Source organism: Cervus elaphus, chromosome 9 (assembly GCF_910594005.1).
Source record: "Cervus elaphus chromosome 9, mCerEla1.1, whole genome shotgun sequence".
In the NCBI taxonomy this organism is placed as follows: domain Eukaryota; kingdom Metazoa; phylum Chordata; class Mammalia; order Artiodactyla; family Cervidae; genus Cervus; species Cervus elaphus.
Window position 1 is genome coordinate 5414237 of NC_057823.1, and position 16886 is coordinate 5431122.

Consider the following 16886-nt stretch of genomic DNA (forward strand, 5'->3'; position numbering starts at 1 on the left):
GGCAGAGGAGGGGGAAATGCAAGTTCATCTCCCACCTTTTTTTTTTTCTCTTTAATATCTAAGTAACCCAAGGCTGGAGTCTCAGGCAATGTGGGCTGTGTTTGAATTTCAAGGCTTAAGTGTTCCACCATGCCCACAATTTTAGCAGAGACTTGCAGGAACAGTTGGATAGACAAAACTGCATAAGATGAAGATCCTTATTTAACATGTACCAGTGACAGAGCTTGACACAAACAAGTTTTCAGGATAACAGGGATGCGACTGCAGATATAAGGATCAAGGGAGAGGTACAGGGAAGAAGCACAGAAAGGCTGAAGGGAAAAAAAAGCAGGAAAATAAAGGTGAGAATACTGGGAGCATAGGGCTTCCAGCCCCTATATGATGTGTTTAAACCTCACTCGCTATCCTAAATCTCCCGTTAGGGAGAGCCCACTGGACCGAGGCTTGCACGGTGTGAGGCCAGCCTCTCCCACCTGTTTGTCACCTGTCAAGGTGAGCTGTTGCCAGCCACAGGCTGAGAGCAGTGATTAGCTGCAGGAGGTCCGCTCTCTCAGAAGGATACAACAGAGGAGTAGAAAAGGAGAAAGAAGTAGAGAGATAACAAGAGGGGAAAGAGACAAAGAGGTAGGGTTAAGCTTTGCCTTAATGAGGCCCCCAGGTGGGACAAAGTGAGGTTCAGGTGATCACTTGTCACCAATGGTGGTCCCCCAGGCGCCCAGATCTTCTCCCTGGAAGCGGACAACTGTCCCAAGCTGGGTGCCAAACACCTGCTACTGATCTGGGTTCTTGGCCTTCCTTAATCAACAGAAGTTGACTTTAGAGGGGAGACAAGAAATTCAAACAAGGCTTTATTGGGGTCCTTCCTGCTGCAGCAGTGAGGGAGAGGAACCGGGTCCCTTGCTGGCTACTGAGGTGGGGGGGGGGGCAACCTGGTTCCTTAAATGGGGTGAGGGAAGGGGTGTGTCTAGGAGTTAGTCAGGAGGGGTGGCTTAGATGGTTTGCCCATCCTTCAGGCCACAAGTGCAAGGGACATGCACAGTACCCTGTTTTCTGCTCGTGGCTCTTCAGAAGTGGCAGTTGGGGTTTTTGATCTTTTTGTATCTTGTTCATAATTTGCCCCAACTGCCCACGCACACAGTAACTTTTAGTCCCTTGTAGTTTCTTTGCGTTTTGTAGCTGCATAAGGCCTTTGTTCAGGTGCAGCACCGCAGCTAAGGGTTCCAGATCCCAGCCTGTCTCACTTCCGCCTAAACCCCTCAGACCTGGGGCAGGGGCCTGAGGGGCCTCAGTCAACCCGACTGAGGTCCAAACATGGGCTGGGGAAGTTCATAAGGAAAACGTTATTGAGAAGGGGTCGGAGGGCTGACGCAAGCCGCCACCACAGCGGACCGCACAGTCTGGAAGGCCCCTGCTTCGACCTACCTGAGGCCAGAGCCCAGAGCTCCCGACCTGCACCCCGCGAAGTCCGGGACGTTTGAGGCCGCACGCGGGGCCGCCGCCGCGAGGCGGACGGGCGCGATCCCGGGCGTTCGTCCCCCACCCCGCCCCTCGCGTACCGGTGTCGGCAGCGGGTGATGCGGCCCCTTTAAGTCCCGGCCGCCCCGCCCTTCGCAGCCAACTCCGCGGCGGCCCGGGATCCAGGCCGGGCCGCGGCTCTCGCCGCCAAGCCTAACCCAGCCCGGCCCGGCCCGGCCCGAGCGCCGAGCCTAGGCCGTCCGCTTCCCACAGCCTGGAGGAGCCGGCGGTGCGGCGCCCGGCCCGGTCCGCAGCCCGGCAGGCCGGCCCGCACCTCCGCCCGGCCCCGGGCTCGCAGCCCGTCCCCGCCCCGGGGCCGGGGCCCCTGCAGCCTCCCGGTCCCGGCGCTCCGGCCCCGACCCCCCGGGCCATGCGGCCTCGGCCCCGCCGGCGCCCACCGCGTACCTGAGGAGATGAGGCTCCGCAATGGCGCCTTCCTGACGCTGCTGCTCTTCTGCCTGTGCGCCTTCTTCTCGCTCTCCTGGTACGCGGCGCTCAGCGGCCAGAAAGGTGAGCCCCTCCCCCGCCGGCCCTGCCCCGCTCCCCTCCCGCCCCGGCGCCGGCCTCGGGAGCCGGGCTCGGGCGCCCGCCGCGGACGGCGGCCGGAAGCCGGAGCCGGCGCCCCTTCCCCGCCCGGCCGGCGCGGGAGGACGCCCCTCCCTCCGCGCCCCCACTTGTTTGCTGCCGGAGTAACGAAATTCTCCTCGGGCCGGGGCTGGGCCTCGAGGCGGGGGCCGGGCGGGCGCTCGGCACTGGCCTCCGCGAGTTTTGCCCGCGCTGGGGCGGGTCGCTCCCTCTGGCGAGCGGGGGACCTCAGAGTTCTCAGAGAGGGAAGCGAGCCCCAGGGGCAGAGGCGGCCCCGCCGGCCCCGGGCACATGGACGCCCCGTTTCCGAGAGCCGCGTGAAGTGGCAGCCGGACGTCCAGGTGGCACTGTCACCTGCCGCCACCGCTCCACCCCGGCCCGCTCCGCGTGCGGCTCCCCGGGGCCTCAGCAGCCCTCCTCCGGAACGTCTGGCCCCAGGACTCCTCCGCGGGGATGCGGGCGCCGCGGGAGCCTTCCTCAGGCTGCTGGCCTGCGGGGTGCCTTGGGGGCCTCAGGGACAGCCCACCTGGCTACCGCTTCACTTACTTTATGTGGCCTCCCGGGAAGTTTGATGAAGCTAGCCAGTCCACCGCCATGGCCCTCCGAGTCTGCTAGCACACTTCGGGCTGAGGGGGCAGACCCCAGCACTGGCTGGAGTTGCTCCATGTTGGTTGGGATGGATGGGGCTGAGTGGAGCCTTTGCTGAGGGCGCAAGGCTGAGGAGGCCCTCGCAGGCCTCTGTCAACCCAGCCTGCAGCACCAGAGGCAGCAGGAAAAGCTGCTTCCTTCCTGCCTCTGGCTTTCCCTGCAGGAGGCCTAGGCAGGATCCTGCTGAGGCTGCTGACCTCAGCCTCCCTTGCACCCCCTGCTTCCCTGTCCCCAGCAGAGGCTGCAGAAGGAGAGGGAGCCTTTCTGACCCTCGAAGTCCCCGTGTCCCCACCTGGCTCCTGCCTGCCCAGCTCAGCCCAGCCCTGTTTGGGTGGAGGCTGGGGCTGTCCTTGGGGCACCAGAAGCCTGGAAGGAGAACCCTAGGACTTGGTACATGGAGGCCACGGCTGGAGCAGAGTTCTCTGTAGATCTATGTATGTGGAGTGTATGACCCAGGCAAGGGCATGGCTGGGGCAGAGTGCTGTGTGGGTGAGGTGTGTCACTTAGGGGAGGACATTTTGGACCCTTGGGAGAGTGAGTGGCCAGGTAGGCAGACTGACTTGGCGGCCAAGGTGGGGCCATACCTGATGGGCTGGGGCACATTTGTGCAGTTGTGAGTGAAGTAATGAACCCTTGCACCCTGTCCTGGGCTAGGCCACAGTTCCTGGTGCCTCTTGCAGCAGCCACATGCTCTCAGCTGGATGTCAGGAATTGCAGTGTCAGACCCCCACCTGTGCCAGACACCAGACTGTGAGTCTGACTAGCCACAGTGTCCAGGAGCATGGGAGTGAGGGCGATACCCATGGCTCCATTTAGGCCTACTCTCCCTAGGGGCTTCCCAGGTGGTCCTAGTGGTAAAGAACCTGCCTGCCAATGCAGGAGACTTAAGAGATTTGGGTTCGATCCCTGGGTTGGGAAGATCTCTTGGAGAAGGGCATGGCAATCCACTACAGTATTCTTGCCTGGAGAATCCCATGGACAGAGGAGCCTGACAGACTACAGCCCATGGGGTTGCAAAGAGTCGGACACGACTGAAGCTTCTTAGCAGCAGCAGTAGCAGCTCCGTAAGGGAAGAAGCATCCAGGAGCCTGGTCAAAGAAGTGGGGTTCAGATGCAGGGTCCTTGTCCCTGGGGCCTGAAAGCCCAGAAGCCTGTGACATGTGACAAGAGGGTCACCTGGGCCTTCCCTACTGAGGGCTGCTACTCTTTGGGGGGCCCAGTAAGATCTGGTCTTTGAAGGCCTGAAGAGAAGCCCGAGTCTGGGCTCTTATATGAACCTTTCTCATTTTTACATTCAGATGACTGTATTAAGCCTGCAGGGAAGCCAGACTAAATCTGAGACCAGACTGGACCTTGGCCTCCAGTTTGCAGTGAATAGGGAACTCAGGAGAGGGCTCACCCTGGCATGGATGCTTAGAGGAAAAGCACAGGAACCCAGATCTGTAGGGAAGGGAAGAGGTGGGCAGGGAGCCAGAGAGAAAGGAAAGTAGGAGCAGGTGGCATCCTGGAAGCCAAGGGCCAGGAAGGACAGATAGGCCTTGGCAAGACGGACCCTGGATGCAGGTTTCAGGCTCACTTTCACATCCAGCCTTGACAAAATTTGTGCATCAGCTCCACTAATGCTCCAGTTATAGCCCTGCTAAAGGTCCCCAGGGAAGGCAGCAGCTCTCCAGGGGGTTATCCTCAGCCACACTGCCCTCCCCTGTGTCTAGGCTGTCCCCTCTCTTAGACTTCAGCAATGATGGATGCCCATCTTGACCCCTGGGAGGGTGGATGCAAACCCTGGAGAGGAGGTGGACACCTGCCCCCGTCCCCATGCTTCTGCCTTCACTGGGCCTGGCACCTGCCTGTGCCTCTCTGAGCCTATTTTTCCATCCCTCAGTACAGGGCACAAGGTCTGTGCCCCAGCTTCAACCTTGAAATCTGTTTCTTTAATGAGGAGGGAACCAAAGGGAAGCTTGTGGTCTGTAGGCCTCAGATATCTTGATTATTTTGCCTTCTGGTAGAGGGAGCGGCAGGAAAGCCTCCAATAGTGTGACCACAGCTGCCCCCAGGACTTGGAAAGAGGAAAGCTTCTGGCAAGAGGACCAGGGTAGGAAGCAGGCTGTGCCCAGGCCTCAGTGGTCAGGGTGATTCAGGTCAGCAGGGCCCACCTCTGGGTCCACCTAGGTTGGACAGAGCTCAGCCTACTTAAAAATCAGAGAAGGCCATGTGTGGGGGGAGTGGGGGCAGCAGGCAGAGAGACTGAGGCCTCCTTACATTCCCTCCACCTCACAGAGGGCCCCGCTGGGTAGAGCCAGTAGCATTGGGGTGGGTTTCAGGGACAGTAGGTAGGTAGGTGGAGACTGTGCAGGACGGAGGCCACCTCCCTGCTCAGGTGGCTCTGAACCACACCCTGCTGGGCCTCAGCACTCCCCAGTGACCCTTCCTGTTGGCCGCTGGGCGTGGCCAGCTCCCTGTTTAAAGGGTCTGGTTTCTGGGGTAACCTGGCCTCAGAACCCAGTGCAGAGCCTCAAAGATCTGGTAGCCAGACTCCTAACTCCCGCCGCAGTGGGGCTGCTCCTGAACACAGAAGCTCTACGTGGCCTGGCCTTTGGCCCCAGGGGCGGCATGTGGGGAGGGAGACTGGGGCACGCGTCTGACTTTGGAGTGCCTTATCAAGGATCTGCTTGGCTCCCCTGCTCTTCTCTCCACCCACTGCCCCCTCCCCCGACCCAGTCCTCTCTGTCCTTCCTAGGGGCTACTCCTTTCTCTTTTTCCGGAACTTAGCACTTAGACCTCTGCCCTAGCTACAGAAAGGGGGTGTCCTGGGATGACCGAATTTTGCCTTGGTCATGACCTTTGGAGTATCTGGTTGTGGCGAAGTGACACCATCCCAGGGCATTCTGGGGTTTGTGATCCCCCTGAGGGATCAAGGAATATAAGAGCTGCCTGAGGATGAGAGGGGAGAAATCTAGAAGGCTTCCTAGACTTGGAGATTTTGCACCAAGGCCTTGAAGGCTCCATGAGCTTTCATTAGGCACAGAGGAGAAAAGGGAATCCCAGGCAGATGAAACAAGCATGTGTGAAAGCATAGATGTCAGACGAGGAAAAGGCAGTGTGTGTGATAGCAAATAAAGAGGGCAAAAGCCAGGTCTGAAAAGGCCTTGAGAGTGAACAGCCTGGCAGGACCTGGCTGCCTCAGCAGCAGCAGCAGATGGCACTGTTGTTTCTGTCTCATTCTTGATTGCTTGGCCCTGCCAGACCAGTGGAGCCGGGTACTTGGCACCCTGGGGCTCCCTGTCCACCGTCAGGCAGTCCCACCTCTGGGCTGCTTCAGGCCCATGTCCTCAGAGCCTGCAGATGGGACCCAGCTGGATGCAGGTTCCTCTGGGTGGCATGGCATAGGCCTGGGACAGCTCTTCAGAGAAGCAGGCCACAGGGCATTGAGAGCGTGAGTTCCCTCTCTGCTGTTGCCTTGCTGAGGGACCTGTGGCTCGTTTTTCAACTTCATTTGCTCCTCTGAGCACTGGCGGCGGTAACTGCAGCAGTCCCCCCACCCCCCCACTGTGTGAGATTATGAATCCAGAGCTGGTGTCTAGTGTAGAATGTCCGGGGCTCGGTCCTACTTGGAGGATAGGAGGGGATGTTCAGGGAGGTTTTCTGTCCCCAGGGAGCTTTGGGGATGGGGCTGCCTGTGATCTCTGTGAAGTGGGGTGGGAAGCCAACTGCAGAGGCTGAAAGAAGGGACAGGGGAAGGCTGGCCTCAACATCAGAACTGCTTGAGGAAGGTGGGTCTTGGATGGCACCTTGGATGTCCTACCTCCTGGAAGGAGGAGATGCTGCAAGGAGAAGCAGGAAGGGGCTGTGAGAGCTACTGGGAGGAGAGAATTCAGTCTTAGGCCTTTCCACCTCTAGCTTAGTTTGTCCCACCTGGGCCTGGAAGTGATCCTGCAGCCTTCCCACTTCAGACATCTCCTCTGGAGAAGATAAAGGGAGAGCCCTGGAGAGGGCTAATTCCCCCTGTGGAGGCTTTTCTTCTGCAGGTGTGAGTGTCACTGTAACTTCAGGGTGACTCTTATGTAAGCCCATGTGACTCACATGTAGCGGGCATGTGAACAGATGTGAACAGATACGTGTGCTGACACACTCAGGGGGCAGCAGGTCAGCTCTAGGCTGCCCCCTGGTGACAGCATGCATACCACTCACAGGTGATGTGGTGGACGTCTACCAGCGGGAGTTCCTGGCCCTGCGTGACCGCTTGCATGCAGCCGAGCAGGAGAGCCTCAAGCGCTCCAAGGAGCTCAACCTGGTGCTGGATGAGATCAAGAGGGCCATGTCCGAGAGACAGGCACTGCGAGATGGAGACAGCAATCGCACCTGGGGCCGCCTAACTGGTGAGGTGCGGGAGTGCGACGCAGTGGGGACGCGAAGCTGATGGTTAAGCTTGTTGTCTGACCTGCCCCTTCCCGACCCACCCAGAGGATCCACGCCTGAAGCCGTGGAACGGCTCGCACAAGCACGTGCTGCACCTGCCCACTGTCTTCCACCACCTGCCACACCTGCTGGCCAAGGAAAGCAGCCTGCAGCCGGCCGTGCGCGTGGGCCAGGGCCGCACCGGAGGTAGGGCGGCCCAGGAGAGGCCAGAGGCGGGCGGTGGGGCGATCCCCACGTGTACCCAGGGCCGACTCTCCATGTCCCCGCAGTGTCGGTGGTGATGGGCATCCCCAGCGTGCGGCGCGAGGTGCACTCCTACCTGACGGACACGCTGCACTCACTCATCTCGGAGCTGAGCCCACAGGAGAAGGAGGACTCGGTCATCGTGGTGCTGATTGCTGAGGCGAGTGGGTGGGGCCAGGCGGGGGAGAGGGGGGCGCGCCCTGCAGGGCACACGGCAGAAAGGGGCAGGGAGAGGAAAACTGCAGGGTTTCAGAGGAAGAGACTCGCAAGTTCAGTTGTTGGTTTCATTCACAAACTTGCCATGGTAAAAAATTAAAAGGAAAGAGACAGTTTACTTTCCCCCCCTGAGGATGTGAAGTTACATAGTCCGCCCCACCCCTTGGCCCCAGGCATCTAGAAGGGCTTTTTCTGAGGCACCTATGGTCCCTAGGCCCAGCCTTACTTAGCCTTTAGGACGGTGGGAGAAGGAGCTGTGTCCTTCCCCCAGCCTTTTCTTCCAGGCCATTTGGGGTGACAGCCTGACTCAGGGAGGGCACTTGGTCTTCCCACAGACTGACCCGCAGTATACCTCGCTGGTGACGGAGAATATCAAGGCCTTGTGAGTACTGACAGCCCAGCATGGCTGGTGAAGGGAGGACTCTTTGTGAGGTGTTGGGCAGGCAGGTGCCTTCCATCTGTGGGGAAGGTGCTTCCCGTCTTGGCTGTGGGGGTGGGTGTGTAGAGATGGCCCAACCCCTCTGAAGCCTCTCTGTGTCAGTAGGGTGCGTGTGGTGTTGGGGGATGTCTGCCTGGTGGGCTTTAAGTAAAGGACGGGGTCTAGCTAGCTCAGCTGGAGTCTGCACACTCACTGGGCCTTCCTGTCCCCAGGTTCCCTACGGAGATCCATTCTGGGCTCCTGGAAGTCATCTCCCCTTCTCCCCACTTCTACCCTGACTTCTCCCGCCTCCGAGAGTCCTTTGGGGACCCCAAGGAGAGAGTCAGGTACTAGTCCTATCCCTCTCCCTGTGCCCCCAGCAACCTGCCCACCTGTGCTAAGGAACCGAGCCTGTGGGTGTCTTGAGTCCCAAGTCCTTTTCTGCAGTGCCTCCGTTGTTCCACTGGAGGACCCCTGCGTGGGGGAGGGGGGCCTGCTACCCACTCAGTCGCCTATGTGGTGGCCACACTGGAGGTGGGGGGGGTCTGAGCTCTTGAGGCCCCTGCCCCTGGTCCACAGGTGGAGGACCAAACAGAACCTTGATTACTGCTTCCTCATGATGTATGCACAGTCCAAAGGCATCTACTACGTGCAGGTGAGCACGGATACCTGGCTCCGTCCCCCTCCCCCTGCACAGGCCTGGGTGGTGAGCCCTGCCCTCCCTGTGCCCATCCTGAGTCCTGGCCCCTTCTCCCTACCCACCACTGTGCAGCTGGAAGATGACATCATAGCCAAGCCCAACTACCTGAGCACCATGAAGAACTTTGCACTCCAACAGCCCTCGGAAGACTGGATGATCCTGGAGTTCTCTCAGCTGGGCTTCATTGGTGTGCCAGCCCCCTCCCTGCCCACCTGGCCTCTGTCTGCCCACTTCTGCCTCTGTCATCAGCTCTCAGCCCCCTGCCCTGTTCCCAAGCCCAGGTCAGGCTCTGAGCCTTTTCCTAGAGTGCCCGCTGTAGCCCCACCTGGCCTATTCCTGCCTGCCCCTCTGCATCAAGATGTTTGGGCTCCCCAGCCCATCCACCCTCTTCTTACCCACACCTGCCTGCAGCCAGCCAGAGGTTTTGCTGTGGAACCCTCCCCGGAGTCCCCCACAGCGATTAAGAGGAAGTAGGTCAGGGCAGAGCTGCCTTCTCAGCACCCTTTTCCCCTGCTCCTGCCCTCAGGGAAGATGTTCAAGTCGCTGGACCTGAGCGTCATTGTGGAGTTCATCCTTATGTTCTACCGCGACAAGCCCATTGACTGGCTCCTGGACCACATTCTGTGGGTGAAGGTCTGCAACCCTGAGAAGGATGCGGTGAGCAGGGCCTGCACAGACGGGCAGGGGCGGTGGAGCAAGCAGCCTCCGTCAGGGACTGTGTTGGAGAGCGTGCCCCCGACAGGAGGAGACTGTGTTGCTGGCTGGAGGAGTTTCTATCTTCAGAGGTGGAGTTAAGTTAAGCCCCAGTGTGTCACCCTCCCTCCACAGAAGCATTGTGACCGGCAGAAGGCCAACCTGCGGATCCGCTTCAAGCCGTCCCTCTTCCAGCATGTGGGTACTCACTCCTCACTGGCGGGCAAGATCCAGAAACTGAAGGTGGGCAGTGCCGCACTGGAGCCTGGTGGAGCACAGCAGAGCCTGGGCGGAGGCTGGGCCGGAGGGGGCAGGGCAGGCCCAGGCCCGCCCGAGCACTCTGTCCCTCCGCCGCTGCAGGACAAGGACTTTGGGAAGCACGCGCTGCGCATGGAGCACGTGAACCCGCCGGCAGAAGTGAGCACGAGCCTCAAGACGTACCAGCACTTCACCCTGGAGAAGGCCTACTTACACGAGGATTTCTTCTGGGCCTTCACGCCCTCTGCGGGGGACTTCATCCGCTTCCGCTTCTTCCAGCCGCTGCGACTGGAGCGGTCAGTGCCAGCGCCCACAGATCCTCTTTGGGGGAGGGGGAGGGTGGCTACTGCAGTTCAAGCCTCACCACAAATTTCTGACCCTACAGATTCCCCTCTGTGATCCCCAGCAGATTATTTAATATTGTTAGGTTTTCTTATCTGAAAAGTGTAGCTCAGAGCAGTAGCTACAGAATTCCCTGGTGGTCCAGTGGAAAGACTCAGGTTTTCAAGGCTGTGGACCCGGGTTCAGTCCCTGGTTGGCGAAATAAGATCCATAAGCTGTGTGTGGTGAGGACAAAAAGAAAAGGAACAGTCGCTCCTTCATAAAGGCAAGTCCAGAATCGCCCACAGGAGCTTGGGGACATAGCCCGTCACCATCAGCCTTATGAGTTAGTTGTCTTGTACAGTCCAGCGACTGCTTTGGGTGGTGCCCAACTTGGCCCAGTACCACAGGGCCCACTGAGAGGCTGTTGCTAAGCCCTGAAAGATGCTGGGATTCTTGGCCTCCGGAGGAGAGGAATTCAACCCTGGGCTAGTGACCAGGCTTGATCACTCAGAGCTTTTGTGTGATAAAGTTTTATTAAAGTATAAAAGAGAGAGAGAAAGCTTCTGACATAGAGATCAGAAGGGGGCAGAAAGAGTGCCCCCCTGCTAGTCTTTAGCAGTATGTTGTAGACCTACCAGCAGGCTGCTAATTAGAGAAAGGAGATGTCTCAAAGCTCAGAGAGGCACCAGGCCCCTCATCCACAACATGCATTTTGAGATAACACTGGCACAAGGTAAGTCATCCCAGGCCATAAAGCGACTGACATGAATCTTGAAGAAAGGCAGGTTTCCGAGTACATATATGGTTTCATAACATAGAAGAGGAGAACAATGTATGAGTAAAACACACTGGTTTGTTGAGCCCTTATCGGTTCTGAGTCTTAAGCAGAGCCAACTTGAAGATAGACGGAGTCTAGGATAAATGCATAGTTCATTAACATAGCGTAAGAAAACCATTTCCATAAAAACATTGATTAGCTCATGGTTTGAGAAAAGTTCAGGTGGAACCAGGTGTCATCATGGCAACATAGATTTTACCTCCTTTTAATTTCGTGTAGAGAAGGAAAAAAATGTCTAACCCTTGCAGCCCGTTTCCTCCATTTGGAGACCCCTGGCCTTCCTTCCTGTTACCCCCTGACCACTGACTGCTCTCCTGGCCCAGGCCTGGCCTGTTATCTACTGGGTATAGTGCCTAGGCGGTGCCACACCCTTACAGCAGCTCACAGGCCTGTCTGGCCGCAGGTTCTTCTTCCGTAGTGGCAACATCGAGCACCCAGAGGACAAGCTGTTCAACACGTCTGTGGAGGTGTTGCCCTTTGATGTGAGTGTGGTGGGGGGTGGGTGTGCACGGAGGCCAGCCCCTCCCACAGCCACTGGCTTCAGCCCCTGGATTTTGCCCCCAGAACCCCCAGTCAGACAAGGAGGCCCTGCAAGAGGGCCATGCGGTCACTCTGCAGTACCCCCGGAGCCCTGACGGCTACCTCCAGATAGGTGAGTGCAAGGCACCAAGCGGAGCGGGCGAGGCTCGATGAGCAGGGCTCTCGGCCGCCTCTCACTGCTGCGCTCCCCCAGGCTCCTTCTACAAGGGCGTGGCACAGGGTGAAGTGGATCCTGCTTTCGGCCCCCTGGAAGCACTGCGCCTCTCCATCCAGACAGACTCACCTGTGTGGGTCATTCTGAGCGAGGTGACATGGGGCAGGGGATGGGGAGCTGTACCCAGCAGCTAAATCCCAGCTCTCTCTGAAACCCCAGCTGACACTGAGCCTGGTTCTTGCAGATTTTCCTGAAAAAGGCTGACTAAGCTGAGACTTATGAAGGTGAATTTCAGCTGGTCCTGAAGCCCAGGAGACCTGAGATGTCGCCGCTGCCCCAGTCTGCGGGGTTCTGCCTGGGACCGTGCTCCGCCGGCCTGGGGTGGCCGCTGGCCCGGAGGCCCCAGGAACTGGTGCTGCCCCGCCCGCCGGCCGCGGGGAAGAGGCAGGCGGCGCCTACACTGTGCCTGAGGCCGGCCGCGCCGCCCAGAGCCGCTCCCTCCTGGCCCCCATGGGCCAGGCCGTTTTAGAAGAGCTTTCTCCTGGGCACCACTGTCTCTGGCGCGAACACTGGAATGCATATACTACTTTATGTGCTGTGTTTTTTATTCTTGGATACATTTGATTTTTTCACGTTAAGTCCACATATACTTCTATAAGAGCGTTCCTTGTAATAAAGGGTTAATGACGTGTTCGCCTCTAATCCGACTATATCATCCAGAGCCCCTGCCTTGGCAGCGGGGCTCAGCTTGACCTAGCTTCCATTTCTTGGGAGTGGCGGCTTGATAACTAGGTAACTGATGGAGCTAGTGTGGAATCTGGGTTCCCCCCCACATTTCCAAGATGACTTTCATCAGAGCACTCCCCCTAGTACCCATTATAGCTCTCAAAGTGCCTGCAGCCACCTCTCACCAAAGGCACGCCCCCATCACCGCACCCCACGCATTTGTGGGTCTCACCCTGCTGACCCCCATTTCCAAGGCCCTGCTCCAGTCCCTGGTCTCTGACCCATTTTAGGGCTCTCAGCCGGCTCAGCGCCTTTGCTGTTACCCAGTTCCTGTCCTCTCCATTCTCAGCTAAAAGCCACCTTTTTAGGGACTGTTCCCGGCGGGCATTCCTTCCAGATCTGGGCCCCAAGACACCCAGATGTTTACTGGAGAGCGCGTGTGTGTGCGCGCTAAGCCGCTTCAGTCGTGCCCCAGTTTTTGCAACCCCATGGACTGTAGACCGCCAGGCTCTTCTGTCCATGGAATTCTCCAGGCAACAATATTGGAGCACGCCAATCAACCAAATTGACATCCATCGTCTTTCCCAGCTCTGCCGGCTGCAACAGGTCCAGAACACCTGTGCTCACCAGCGTCGGACTCTGGTGACCACATCCCACCCCGCTCCTCTGTCCATGTTCAAGGCAAGAATAGTGGAGTGGATTGCCATTTCCTCCTCCAGCGGATCTTCCCTACCCAGGGATCCAACCCATGTTTCCTGTGTCTCCTGCATCAGCAAGTGAATTCTTTACCACTGTGCCACCTAGGCATCTAGATGCCAGTAACCCAGTAGGGATCCAAAAAGTCCCTTGTGTCGGCTGTGAAGGCCAGGGTACACGGAACGGGGCGGCTGAGGGTCAGCGGAGAGGCAGGATTCATAGAAGAGGGACAGGCGAGGAAAACACTGACCGCAGGGCGAAGCCCTGGGTGAGCATTGACGAGAAAGGGCGCCTGAGCCCCGGGCGTGTGCCTCCCGGGTTTGGGAACAGGACAGGACCCGAGACCCGATCGAGCTCCCGCGGGGCGGCGGGGTGGGGAGGAGCGGCCTCTTGCCTTCCGCAGCCCTGCCTCGCCCGGCAGCCCACTCAACTGCTACGGGCCGAAGTTAGGCCCCTGCAGGCTCTACAACCCGCACTGCGCGACCCATTTCGACCGAAAGAGTGCACTCGGGGTCCTGTCATGGACGCTTTAATGAGAAACTGGAGGAGGCTCCGGCTCAACTGCCGCTCCGTCGTCCCGGCGTCCTCCGTCTCAGGCCCTCAGCAGCAGTTTCTGGAGTTGTCCAAGGAGCGTGGCGCGCAGCACGGCCGGGAGGAAGTGGGCGAGCAGGCCAAGGGCCGCCAGGGCCACGAGAAGCCAGAGCGCGCGCGCGCTCGCGTACAGCGGGGCCAGCCTGCGAGTGGGGCTCAGCGGCGGCGGGGCAGGACGCCGAACCCCGCCAGACCCCACGGCCCGCCTCCACCGGGAACCCGCCCACTGGACCCCAAAAGGGACCCGCCTCCAACCAGCCGCCCGGTCCCGCCCGCGCTCCGCTAGCGGCCTCGGCCGTCACCGCCCTGCCCCGGCGGACCTCCGGGGAGCCACCCCGCCCCGCTTCTCACCTTTGCTGCGCAGAGCGCGCGTAGCCCTGGAAGTAGCGCAGGCGCGCGAACAGGTAGACCAGACCGCACAGCGCCGCCGCACCTGGGGCAGGGGAGGGGACGGCGGGGCCGGCTGAGCTGAGCCCGCCGCCGCGGGGACCCCCAGGCTCCAATGCGCGCGCCCCTAGCCCACGTCCAAACCTTCGTGAAAGAAGATGCCGGCCACCCAGAGCGTGGCGAGGAACAGCGGGAAGTACTCGCTGCAGTTCACCCTGCGGCGCGGGCGGGGCAGCATGAAGGCGCCGGCCTGCTCCCTCAGAGCCTGCCCGCAGCCCACCCCGCGCCCTCCCACCGCGGCTCACTGGGCTCGGTAGATGCGCTCGAACTCCGGCGGGCCGGTGGTGAGCGGCGGCGACACGCGAAAGGCCCGGCGCGCCGAGATCACCTGCAGAGAGAAGTAGGCTGGGGACAGAGGGGTTGCAGGAGTCAGACTCGGCACCCTGACTCCCGGCCTGGCTGCGCATCTTCTCTGATCCCTGCTCCACGCCCTGCTCGTGGAGACTCCCCTTTAAAGCCCAACATAGAGGACCGCCGGACCGCGCTCTTCTCCGGTGTCCATGACACTCAACAGGGAGGGCTGGGTGTGGGCCTGGGGCTCTGAGAGGTCCTGTCCAGCCCAGTAAGTGTAGGAGGAAGGGATGACACGTCACAGGACACCTGCCATCAAAAGGACTTTGCTCCTGAATTAGTTTGACTTGGAAAACACAAGCAGATACCCAATTCCCACCCTCTAGGCATGGACTGTGGCCCAGGTCCTTGGACTGGGAGTCCCACTTGAAGGTAGTGAAAGTGAAAGTGTTCATCACTCGGTCCTGTCTGACTCTTTGAGACCCCATGGACTGTAGCCCACCAAACTCCTTTGTCCAAGGGATTTTCCAGGCAAGAATACTGGAGTGGGTTGCCATTTCCTTCTCCAGGGGATCTTCCTGACCCGGGTCTCCTGTATTGCAGGCAGGTTCTTTACCAACTGAGCCACCGTTGGCTGCATCCTTCCGGATTCAAGGGAGCACACACCTTGTGGCCATCGTCCCTGCTCCCCTACCCGCAGAGTTCACCGGGAGGGACCTCCTGGATTGCTGTGCCTGCAAACTGTGGTTCCGGTCCTGCCTCAGTTTCTCTGTTCAGGCTGTCTGGACCCTGCCTCAGTCGGGGTCTAGATACCCTGTCCTCTGCTCCCAGCTGGTTAACAGCTGGGCCTCCTCCTCTAGTCCAACTCTGAACCACCGGCCTCTGCCCGTCTGCTGTCTGACACCGATGGGTACAGAGAGAGTGGGGGCTACTCTTGAGAGCCTGAGTGCACAGGAACCCTTCTACTTGGTCTCAGGCCAGATGCCCACCACATACACAGTTGCAGTACTGGGTGTCTCCAACTAGTTTCCTGCAAGTTCTGTGGCTCTGATGCTCTTGGTGCCAGGCTTTCTGTAGGGCCCAACCTGAGTGCACTGTAAATACCAGGGTGGCCTTGCCAGCACCAAGTAGGGCCTGGAGGGCGGCCCCGTGTCTACATGAGCAGGGCCTGAGGGGTGAGCTCACTGGCATGGCTGGAGATCAACTCTGTCTGTCTGTTCAGCCCCTCCAGGGCCCCTGCCTCAGGCTGTGTCTTGTCCTGGGGCATGTCGGTCCCAGGAATGTGTGATCTAGGGCCAATCTGAAAAGAGCACTCAGCAGGCACCTCTGGGGGGGTTTCAACCCTGTCCAGCTTCACACGGTTCCAGGATAAAGAGAGTGCCTTTGAAGGCAGGGCCAGGAGATGGGGTCCTCCCACTGGGACACCCAGCGAAGAGACACTTGGAGAGGGCAGGGGTCATCTGGAGTAGGGCTGCCTCAGGCCCATGGCTGTCCCACTTCTATACCCACCATCAGAACATCCATTCATGCTGGCAGCCTGCCCTCCTGCTCAGGTCCAACACGGCTGGATGCCTCACTTTCTCACTGAAAGCCCTGCCCCCCTCCAGTGCTCTTTATGCTGGTCAAGGGACCACCCCCAACCCCAAGGCAGGCATCCCGCATGCCTACCTCAGGCATCCCTCGGGAGCCTTTTTCCATTTCCTTGCCCATCCCCTAGGTCAGGCACCTCTGCCCAGAGTTTCAGTTTGCCCTGCAGACACTCCTCCAGGGCCTCTCCCCTTCCCACTTAGGGAAAGTGCCAGGCCTTCAGCCCTGGAGCATCCCTTCCTCTGGGGTCAGGAAAGCTCGAGTACCAGAGTCTGGGCTGTCCCTCACCTTGGCCTGGCCTTCCCAGCACTCCCCCAACCCTGCGCAGAGCCTGGAGGCAGGAAGGCAGACCGCAGGGTCCGAGGCCCACCCACCTCCCGAGCAGGAGCCAGCCCACCTTGCAGCAGGACGCCCAGGAGGGTGACGGTGGCCAGAAGAGCTACCTCGTCCTTCATGGTGACGGCGGCTCTGGCGGCCAGGCTGGCCTGTGAGCGGGTTATCTGCAGGGTTTGATCACCCTCGTCTGCTGCTCGGAGGCTGGCCCCGGAGAGGAAGAGTGGCCGGCTCTCCCCGCCCTCAGTGGCCGGGTGGGGAGGGGGCGTGGCCAAGCCTGGGAGAGCCGCGGCAGCGAGCAGGCGGAAACAGGACCACATGGAGCCTGGGCTGGAGAGAGCGGTTACCTGGGGACAGCCCAGCCTCCTCCTCCCAGTCCTTGTGGGCCTTCTTGGCCTCGCCTTGCGCTGGCAGGACTCAAATTGTCCACCTTAGGCTTGCTTCAGCTGCCAGGTCACCCGAGTGTCCCCAAAGGCCCTCCAGACCTTCTCTTGTCCAGGATCTGATCTCAGGAATCGAGACGCTCCTACTTGAACCACCCATTGCCACCACTTCCCAAGTCCTAATCATTCTCAAATCCACCCCCAGTGCCGTCTTCCAAAGCCCACTTGCCCCTCATGGACTCCTGGCCCTGACCCCCCATCAACCCACTCCTCTATCTCCCGCT

General features: G+C 59.6%; 3 protein-coding genes across 4 annotated transcripts in view; 1 reads left to right on the top strand and 2 right to left on the bottom strand.

Annotated features, from left to right (window-relative positions):
- The window catches only part of SQSTM1 (sequestosome 1), a 73436-nt gene extending 71409 nt beyond the window's left edge, over nt 1–2027 (bottom strand). The window contains exon 1 of the mRNA XM_043910694.1: nt 1921–2027. The gene's annotated coding sequence lies outside the window, so the exon portion shown is untranslated. The remainder of the gene's footprint in view (nt 1–1920) is intronic.
- Nucleotides 1897–12250, top strand: MGAT4B (alpha-1,3-mannosyl-glycoprotein 4-beta-N-acetylglucosaminyltransferase B). 2 transcript variants are annotated; one of them, XM_043910690.1, is made up of 15 exons: nt 1897–2025; nt 6939–7124; nt 7210–7350; nt 7434–7567; nt 7959–8005; nt 8275–8388; nt 8621–8696; nt 8814–8928; nt 9268–9398; nt 9570–9677; nt 9795–9988; nt 11258–11336; nt 11419–11506; nt 11588–11700; nt 11793–12250. In XM_043910690.1, exons 1-15 carry the CDS (start codon nt 1929–1931, stop codon nt 11814–11816), a joined length of 1647 nt encoding a protein of 548 aa, XP_043766625.1. In that variant the 5' UTR covers nt 1897–1928; the 3' UTR covers nt 11817–12250. The 2 variants fall into 2 exon arrangements, with proteins under 2 accessions (XP_043766625.1, XP_043766626.1); XM_043910691.1 differs by having other exon boundaries at nt 9570–9632.
- Nucleotides 12251–13483: 1233 nt separating this feature from the next.
- Nucleotides 13484–16442, bottom strand: LTC4S (leukotriene C4 synthase). Its single transcript, XM_043910698.1, has 5 exons — nt 16284–16442; nt 14254–14353; nt 14093–14163; nt 13913–13994; nt 13484–13704 (listed from the first exon to the last, which is right to left on the bottom strand). Exons 1-5 carry the CDS (start codon nt 16339–16341, stop codon nt 13563–13565), a joined length of 453 nt encoding a protein of 150 aa, XP_043766633.1. The 5' UTR covers nt 16342–16442; the 3' UTR covers nt 13484–13562.
- Between the last annotated feature and the right edge of the window lie 444 nt (nt 16443–16886).

Excerpts from the sequence above, each read along its gene's own strand:
- MGAT4B (XM_043910690.1), top strand. The coding sequence starts at position 1,929 with ATGAGGCTCCGCAATGGCGCCTTCCTGACGCTGCTGCTCTTCTGCCTG. Across the intron at positions 8,006-8,274 it reads ACGGAGAATATCAAGGCCTT|GTTCCCTACGGAGATCCATT; the intron begins GTGAGTACTGAC and ends TCCTGTCCCCAG. Across the intron at positions 8,697-8,813 it reads AAGGCATCTACTACGTGCAG|CTGGAAGATGACATCATAGC; the intron begins GTGAGCACGGAT and ends ACCACTGTGCAG.
- LTC4S (XM_043910698.1), bottom strand. The coding sequence starts at position 16,341 with ATGAAGGACGAGGTAGCTCTTCTGGCCACCGTCACCCTCCTGGGCGTC. Across the intron at positions 14,354-16,283 it reads CCTGGGCGTCCTGCTGCAAG|CCTACTTCTCTCTGCAGGTG; the intron begins GTGGGCTGGCTC and ends CTCTGTCCCCAG. Across the intron at positions 13,705-13,912 it reads GCGCGCTCTGCGCAGCAAAG|GCTGGCCCCGCTGTACGCGA; the intron begins GTGAGAAGCGGG and ends CCCCACTCGCAG.